Genomic DNA, 9,909 nt, shown 5'->3' with positions numbered 1-9,909 from the left:
TATGAAAGCTTTTAAGTTCCCCTGCTGGGAATCAAACCCTAACCTTAACACTAACTGTATGTCCTAACCATAACCGTTAAGCAATAACCTCAACTCTAACTATGATCATAGTTAGATAGTGGTGAGAGCACTCGCCCACGACTGCAATGATTGTTGATTCAACTCCTGGTTATGGCACTTTGTTTTGGACTTTTGCAGATGCGATACGTAAATATATTACTTATGGCTATAACATAACGTACATTATGTACCTATTTTCCTGTGGTCGATTAGTACAGAATGCAGTCCTAAATAATAGATAACAGTGGAGAGAGTGAAACAAAGTTATTCATTCTTCTACATGTTTGTATTGTTTACTGCTAGCGATTAGTAAATCAGGTGTTGTCCGTTTTGCAGGGGACCCTTTTATTATTATTGTATATTTAATTTACATTAAATATACAATTGCATAGGTTCAAATGGAGGCTCACGTTATTCTGTGATTCTTCTACTCACTTTGCCATGTGGGAGAAGTAATAAAACAAAATAATGATGAGTTGAAATTAGTGTCTGCCTCTCTCTGCCTCTATTTGTGTGTGTGTGTCGCTGTCGGGCTCTCTCTGACGACTTCTCTAAATCTCTGTCTCTCTTTGTGTGTGTTTCTGTCTGCCTCTCTCTGTTTTCTCTCTCCAGATTTGAACATGTCTCACTCAGGAGCTCAAGGCAGCATCGGCAGCCACTCTGCCATCGGCGTGCGCTCTCACAAAGTAGGTCCCCTTTCGTTTTGGTCGGTTTACTGCCCAAACCGAATAATTAATCAAGCAGAATGAATGACTCAAGTCAAATAACCATGGTGCGGTGCTTTGTCTCGCTTCCCAGATGTTCCTCTACGAGTTCGAGAACTTCCAGGGCCGTAAGATGGAGATCAGCGCAGAGAACCGCAACCTGTGCGAAAAGGGTTTCGAGAGGATCGGCTCCATCAGGGTTGAGTGTGGACCGTAAGTTTGCCGCCAAAAAACATCTACAGTGTACCCGCTAATCCATTTAAAGGGGCACTTCACCACATGAAGCCAGAGCTGTGAACAGTATTACATCAACTAATTTGATAACTTATACTGCCTTCACTGTCCACAAATGCCTTGCACTGTAATCATAACTCCTTACCTCATCCTATAGTCTACCCAATTATTACTGTTTACATACCTGAATGAATGATAGCCATGTACAATAAATATATTATATTGTATATATACCATATATATATATATGTATCCACAACTGTTGGATATATTTCAAATCTCAAGTCAAGTCAAGTGTTCCTCTATTAATCCCCTTGGGGAAATTCAGCTGTCATAGCAGCATGGGGGGGGGGGGGGGGGGTAGCTACATGTAGGATAGGCAATAATAATAATAGAACATAGAACAAAGTGCAAAGTAATATCTGCATATCCTTGTTCACATACCTATATATATATATTATATCTGTATCTGTATATATCCCATACCTATACACTCAATAGTTATACCACTGGCCAACATGGCTTAATATCATAGTATAATTGTATACCTGTACATAATTATACTGTACATACATCAGTTTAGCATTACCAGTAGCTTGTTATATCAAATGTAGGTTAGTGTGAGTATGTTAGTGAATCTAATATAATCGAACCTAATGCAGCTGGGTAGCTTGTTATATCAAATGTATGGTTATGTATGTTAGTGAATCTAATCTAATCGAACCTAATGCAGCTGGGTGGGCTTCGAGCAGCAGAATCTGACGGGTGAGATGTTCATGTTGGAGAAGGGGGAGTACCCCCGCTGGGACACCTGGTCCAACAGCTACAGGTGTGACCGCATCATGTCTGTCAGGCCCGTCCGTATGGTGAGTTCTTCAAATGGGGCTTCACAGACCTCCCTAAGTGTTGTCAAGCTCCCACCTATGTACGGTTTTCGTTTCCGGTTTACCAGTAATGCTATCCTTTGTACTGCGTGTGTGTGTGTGTGTGTGTGTGTGTGTGTGTGTGTGTGTGTGTGTGTGTGTGTGTGTGTGTGTGTGTGTGTGTGTGTGTGTGTGTGTGTGTGTGTGTGTGTGTGTGTGTGTGTGTGTGTGTGTGTGTGTGTGTGTGTGTGTTGGGGGGTAACGTGACTTTACAGGAGGAATATATGTTTAGCTAACTAGCTTAATTTTAAGAGCCACATTGCTAATACTAAAATTACGACTAGAGGTTGCAACTGTATTATGCAATTATGTTACAGTACCACTCACAGCCAGCAGGTGGCACAATCATCACACATTTAGTCTATTTGCAGTGTTTGTTTTGTTTAGGTGTGTTATATTATATAGGGCGGCTATATATTTTGTATGTGTTTTGTGATTGTATATTGTGATGACTGTGAATGTATATTTTTGTGTTGTAACCATGTAAGATATTGGACCCCAGGAATAGCTGCTGCTATGCAAAAGCTAATGGGGATCTAAATAAAACAAACAAAACATTATCGTTTTAACAAATTAAGAAGAATGAAGATGACGTAGAAGTATCTCTCATTGAGAAGCTATTTTATGGAACTATGAAGCAACTTATTATTATTATTTTGCATCTATTATGTATTACATTTTGAGAGAATCCCTTCCCAACCATGCTTACAGGACCCCCAGGACCACAAGATCTGCCTGTTTGAGTGCTTTGAGGGTCGTAAGATGGAGGTGTGTGACGAGGACATCCCCAGCCTGTGGTCCTACGGCTTCCAGGACCGCGTGGCCAGCATCCAGGTCACCGGTGGAACGTGAGTCACCAAAACTTTACATATATATTATCCAATACTTATATTCCAGTACTCATTCCAGTGTTCGCTCTTTCTCTCTACATTTACATATAGTAATTTAGCTGATGCTTTTATCCAGAGCGACTTACAATAAAAGTTCTGTACAACAGATCAGCAGGAGGGGTACAACTCTGGTAGCTAAGTAACATTGGTCATCATTCTCGAACATGTTCGTAAGTACCTTTGTAAATATCTTGGTAAAAGATTTGTACTAACAAATTTACAAAAATCCTGCTCCGGATTCCTGAACGTGTGAAATGGTCTCCGTAAATGGCCAAATCCCATGAATGAAAAACATCACTCATTCTTAAAGGGGAACTATCTTATAAATGACCTTTTCCAGTGTTTATGGTCATTTTCTAGCTATGTGGACTTATAGTAATAGGATCTATGTCTCTAATTCTCGATTTGGCGCATTCTTCCAATTCTCCTCTCACAATAATGTCCCTCCCTCAAGTGAGTCATCTGAAAATTAGCGTATTCGGGACGTCAGGTGGTGCGTATTTGCATAATAACACCCGCCCCCCTCTAGCTGCCAGCCGAGCGAGAGCGAGAGAACTGTAAACACTGCGTGTCTCCCTCTCCTTCTCCCGTTCGAGGAAGTCCAACACCGCGCTGCGTGTTTATACAGTTTTGTTTTTTTCTCTCTCTCTCTCTGGGAGACACGCTGAGTTTTTTTTTCTCTCTCTCTCTCTCTCTCTCTCTCTCTCTCTCTCTCTCTCTCTCTCTCTCTCTCTCTCTCTCTCTCTCTCTCTCGGAGACACGCTGAGTTTTTTTCTCTCTCTCTCTCTCTCTCTCTCTCTCTCTCTCTCTCTCTCTCTCTCTCTCTCTCTCTCGGAGACACGCTGAGTTTTTTTTTTCTCTCTCTCTCTCTCTCGGAGACACGCTGAGTTTTTTGTTCTCTCTCTCTCTCTCTCTCTCCCTCTCTCTCCCTCTCTCTCCCTCTCTCCCTCTCTCTCCCTCCCTCTCTCTCCCTCTCTCTCTCTCCACTCACTCACTCACTCACTCACTCACTCACTCACTCACTCACTCACTCACTCACTCACTCACTCACTCACTCACTCACTCACTCACTCACTCACTCACTCACTCACTCACTCACTCACTCACTCACTCACTCACTCTCACACTCTCACACTCACTCAAAGTGCTTATGGGCGGAGCCAGGCCATAACAGCCTGAAATCCGGAGGCTGAAAAATGATGGTTTTGAGTACTTGATTAGAAATATAAACCAATGCATTTTTTGGAAAAAAAACGTACAGATGTCTTCAATAGACTCACAGGAATTGTGTGAATTTGCTGGAACGATTCATTTTGCACGTATACAGTATGTGTGTATGACTGTGCTCGTGCACTAAGGGTACCTCACTAAGTCGTTTCTCCAATGCATTTATTTAGTTCTAGCAATAGGAATACATCAAACCAACAATAAATAATATCATAGAGAAGAAGAAAATATATAGCATATTAATACAGTATATTCCACTATACAGTAGCTATATCTGTGGTGATCGGTTACGTTCTTATTTATTTAATTTGCAGTGTGTGTGGGTAATGCTCACAATGCCTCAATGAGTCAGGAATATAAATGCAAAACGTAATTGTTAATGATACAATTATTGCCATTATCATTATAATAATTGAATTCCACTGATGTCTGTATCGACAATCCCCAATGACTTGACCCAGAGAAAGCTGTTGAAAACACAGACACACACCGGTCTGTCCGACTTACGACTGCCTTTTCGAGTTCGTAAATCCTACATAAATCCTACAACGAATACAAAGCCGTTTTTTTACATAATGTCACTTATGTCCATTCGAGAATGAGGACCATTGTTTGTCAAACAGTGTTGGACTTGGGTGCATAGTAGTATAGACAGATTAGCATAGTAGGTCGTAATATAGGCAAGGAAGATTACTTAGTAGCAAAGTGCATGATAGTAAAAGACAGTAGGAAGGTATATAAAGAAAATGTCTTCATCTCTTCCCTCACAGCTGGGTGGGCTACCAGTACCCTGGTTACCGTGGCTACCAGTACGTGTTCGAGATGGGACCTTACAAGCACTGGAACGAGTGGGGCGCTCACCATCCCCAGATCCAGTCCATTCGCAGAGTCCGCGACATGCAGACACATCGCAGAGGCTGCTTTGAGACGACCGCATAGAGAGGAGTCGGCAACACCGTGGGTTAACAGGAGAGAGTTAGCGGGGGGTCGGGTTAGCCACAGTACTAACCATCCCTCTGGGATTCTTCAATAGCCACTTAGCCACATTAGCTAACGGCTACTGAAATAAAGTTGTTATCACTTTTACTGGTTGAGTTCTGGGGGGGGGGGGGGGGGGGTAGGTGCCATCTTGAATGATTCTGAAGGGAATGAGAAGGGAAACTACGATCGTGACTTCCAGAATAAGAGTGATAGCGACACTCTCTGTCTGAAGACTTGTTATAATTCATGCTTTATCATATTTATGACGGGGGAATTTATAGGAGGGATTAGAAGATGAAATATAGCATTCATTAATAGTTTTATGGTCATTAGTTTGTTCCCATTCCATATCTGCAACCCTTTGATTTTATACATCTACTTTGATTATGTGATTCTTAACCATTTTTAAAGGGATGCCGATAAACCTGCTCACACCAAACTGCCCTCCCTCTCCTGAGATCCAGGTCTTTAGAGAGCAAGGGGGGGCAACACAGACTCCACTAACCCTTCTCATAAACATAAGCTACCACGGACAGCTCTCAGCCCTGCAGTAAGCCTGTCACGCAGACGGAGGCACTGCTACCTCACGTTCTACTCCCCTGACTCCCCCAACACAACCGCAGGAACCTCAGACATCTTCTCCATGGATGTTGGGTCTTCAGAGAGAATTCCCAGGATCCTCTGCTGTAGTTCAGAGAGAGAGGGGGGGGACTGTCTGGCCTCTGGTTCAGGGAGGAAGCTGGCTGTACCAGGTGGCATCTCGGAGACATGCCAACCTTTTGGGTGACCCCCACCTCCACCTCACTGACGGGGCTGCATGCCTGTCCACAAGACTTGTATTGTTTTACACACTCTACTCAGGGATGCTGGCATCTGGAAAGCGACTTTCCAATGGAAAAACAAATATTAATAAAAAAAAGAACAAAAAAAAATCACACCTCAAAACTGCATGGTCTTTTTTTGGCTTCTGTCTAGTCTACTTTGTTTGTCCTACAATAGTACACTTGTTTCAGTGTCAATTTTGTCAACTAAAATGATGACGAAAGATGTTCGTCAACAAAGGTTTTTTTCATGACGACAACGAGACGTGACGTCACGTTATTGAAGACCATGTGACGCTAACGAGACTAAATAGTTTATTAAATATTGTTGACCACAACTGAGGACACAAAAATGTAATTTACAAAAACCAGGACGAAATTTCTCTTCATGTATGTTGATATTGTTGACTAAAACAAGACGAGACAAAATAATTATAACTTTTCTTAATGCCATCATCCCGACGGAGCAGTGTGACGGGGAGCTATGTTATTAGCATTAGCTGAAGAGCTATTTGAAGAGCTAGTTTTAGCTTAACGTTACCTTGGCTAAAGTTGGGACTATTCATAATCCAGCTGCAGACCTGCAAGCAAAGTACAGCAAGTTGGCAAAGGAGTATTCCAAGGTAAATCACTTTTTCACCAGTAACGTTACATTGTTTGTATTTCCATCTAGCTCGCGTTAACTAGTGGCTAACCTAGCTCACGCTAATGTGGCTAGCTGATCGACCTCACAATTAATGACATGTTGCGGACAGCCATACCGGTGACAATGTTTAGCTTTTAGTGCCAAATGATAAGAGTCTGAGGCGGAGTCTCAAAAGAGAATGTTGAATATTTATTGTGCATTAAAAATCACAACAGAGCCTCTAACCTAAACGGAGCCTTCTGGAAGCAAGTGCAACAACGTATAATGTCCGTGTGGAACCAATGTGCCAACAACCTTTCCGTGGGTGAAGCATAGTTGAGCATAGTTGTCATTTAACACTAGCACAGCCGACAAGGGGTCAAATGACCCCTAGGCATTTTCAATAAATGTATCCTCGTCACTCGGTCGAGCTCCAGCTCTGTCACTCAATGACTTTTCCTAAAAGTACCTGTTTTATCTGGCACGGTTTCTGAAATTTCAAAATGACTTCAGGAAAATGTCATTCGAACGTTATTCCACATAATGGAATATATATGTGGAAAGTCACAACACTTTGCGAGCGTCTAGCGCAGGGGGGGCCAACCCATGGCTCGCGAGCCGCATGTGGCTCTTTGCCCGTCAATGTGTGGCTCTTCCATCAAAAAATAAATAAATTATAATATTTGTATTTATTATTATTATTAAAAAAATTATAATAATTTGTCACTCAAACCTGTGGTAAACCTCATATTCTTATATTAAGAGGTAATTATATAGTTTACACTGTTTATTTTTCTCATATTTCTCATATAAGCTGTGGGGTCATCTGACCCCTTCCGGCGGGAATCAGTGACATTTTCTCCATGGCTGTTCTAGTACTAATCTATACAATCACCTGTTGTTGAATAAATACCATTACTTTCTAGTTATTACTAAAAAAAACAGTATATATAAAACAGTAGCTGTAAAAAAGAAAAGAAAAAAATAGTTTTATAATTTATATAATATACTAAAAATAGACAAAAATGTCATCCGTTTTTCGTCGACAAAATCTAGACTAAACAAAAAAGACTAAATTGAGACAAAAACTGACTAAGACTAAAATGCTCAGACATTTAGTTGACTAAAACTGACTAAACGAAAAATAAATGAAGATGACTAAATATGATGAAAACGAAAAAGGAGCACTTGACACATGACTAAGACTAAAACTAAAATGAAAATAGCTGCCAAAATTAACACTTCAACTCCTAGTCAAAAGAATGTATGACTAACAACATTGCACCTCAACAATAATAATGACACCATCTGTTACTGTTTGATTATTGCTAAATATGAACCGATTTTGTATTAAACAAGTAACACTTAAAGGCCTTTGGCAAACGGAGTTTTTGTATCATTTTAATTGGATGTTGCATAATTGCAAAAGGGTACCACCTAGCGCTCCACAACATTAGTGATGAGCAGTGGCGATTCTAGGCATTTTTAAACAAGGGGCACAGGGGGGGGGGGCAAGAGCTAGTATGCGGGGGCACCAAAAAAATAAACGGAAGTAACGTTTTTTTTTTTGTCGAGAAATATTATTATTATATATTTTTTTATGGCTAAGTATGACCGGTAAGTATAAAGGAAGTTGGGTTTGGGGGGGTGATTTTTTTTGTCAAATCAGTTGTGCAATAGTCACTTTTGGTGAGTTGTTTCTATACAATTCACTTATATGACATTTAGGTATGACACAGGACTACAAAAGCATTTAGTATAGAAATGTGTCAACAGACTAAAGCAGGGAACCACAATATTTCGCATACAAATTATGCTGAGCAGAATGTAATATCATAACTGTCTATTATTTTTCAGCATTGCATTGCACGTGTCCAGAGTTAATTATATTGATTTGTTAAATTGTTTACACTGATTTTTTATTCTATTTTATTTTTACTTCTCCACTGTACTATAATTATGTCACCTGTACCATGTCTTATACTACCTGTACCCCCTCCCCCATGCTGCTATGATGCCTGCATTTCCCCAAGGGGATCAATAAAGGAATATCTTATCTTATCTTATTCATCATAGCTTAAAATGACAAGAGCAGCTACAGTAGCTAAGTTAATATTATGCTCAAGTCACCAACAGTGTATAAGTGCATATTTTTCACAAAATGAAGCAATGAGACACTAGACGATTGCATGTTAGCTGCATTGCCAGCAGCCTGGGTAACCTGTCTCCCCTAGTCAAGCCATTCGTTAAAAACCTGGGCGTGCTCTTTGACCCCGAGTTTTCCTTCAATAGGCAGGTAAACTCGGTGGTGAAGGGGTGTTTTTTCCAGCTCCGGTCCATAGCCAGGATCAAGGCCATTCTCTCCCCCTCAGACCTGGAAAGAGTAATTCACGCCTTCATATCTTCACGCTTAGACTACTGTAACTCCCTGTACCTGGGGCTTAATAAATCCACCATAGCCAATCTACAACTGCCCCAAAACGCTGCCGCTAGACTGCTCACAGGTACCCGGAAGAGAGCTCACATCACCCCTGTACTTGCCTCCCTCCACTGGCTCCCGGTGCGCTTTAGAATAGACTTCAAGGTCCTCTTATTGGTCTACAAAGCCCCTGCTTACCTAGCAGACCTCCTCACCCCCTATACCAACGTCAGGGCCCTCAGATCGATCGTCTGACAAGGGTCTCTTAACCACCCGTAGGTCTAATTTCAAGTCTAGGGGGGGATGTGCTTTTGCGGTCGCAGCCCCTGACCTCTGGAACAGCATCCCCATGTCCATTAAATCTGCCCCCTCCATTGAGTCTTTTAAATCTAAACTCAAAACCCACCTATATCGCCTGGCCTTCCCTGACTCACTTTGACTCTTGCCTTGCTTGTTGACGTGGTGTTCTGTTTTCCTTTGTCTATCTGTTGGTTGTTTTTTCTGTTTATTCTTTTTTTTTGTATCCACTTTTTCTCCTTATTTTCTATTTTTCTCCCATCCCAATTTCGTGTATCCAATTCTCCCCTCCCCTGTCTTGAACGTTGCTCGACTATGCCCCCCACTGGTCGGTTGTAGAGAGGATAGAAGCCTTGCATCACGTGTTCCCTCCGGCACACAAGGAGGCAGCCTGTCACATCTTTTCGCCTGCCAACGCGGACTCTCATTGGCGAGGTGTAACACATGGGAGGCTCACACTACCCTCGCCACTTCCTGTCTCTGCTGTGCAGGCGTCTCCCAACCGACCCGTAGGGGTTGCTGTCCACAACGTCCAATCCCCACCCATCGACTTCCACCCGCTGACTCTGCCAAATGAGCCAGTACGACGGCCGGCCCAAGCCGAAGGCAATGCTGAGACTGGGATTCGATACCGGAGTCTCTTGCATTGGTGACGAGCGCAATCTCCGCTACGCCACCCAGCCACCCTTTTTTCTGTTTATTCTATACTTTTCTTTGTTCTTAGCTAT

General features: G+C 41.9%; 1 protein-coding gene across 1 annotated transcript; it reads left to right on the top strand.

Annotated features, from left to right (window-relative positions):
* Positions 1–680: 680 nt before the first annotated feature.
* On the top strand, positions 681–4,977 carry crybb1l3 (crystallin, beta B1, like 3; the record flags this gene model as incomplete). Its single annotated transcript, XM_084313131.1, has 5 exons — positions 681–746; positions 859–977; positions 1,732–1,864; positions 2,633–2,769; positions 4,809–4,977. 5 exons carry the CDS (start codon positions 681–683, stop codon positions 4,975–4,977), a joined length of 624 nt encoding a protein of 207 aa, XP_084169257.1.
* Positions 4,978–9,909: the final 4,932 nt, after the last annotated feature.

This window comes from Notolepis coatsorum (genome assembly GCF_963971535.1).
Source record: "Notolepis coatsorum genome assembly, chromosome: 1".
Lineage (NCBI taxonomy): Eukaryota > Metazoa > Chordata > Actinopteri > Aulopiformes > Paralepididae > Notolepis > Notolepis coatsorum.
This window is presented reverse-complemented; position numbering and strand designations above follow the sequence as displayed.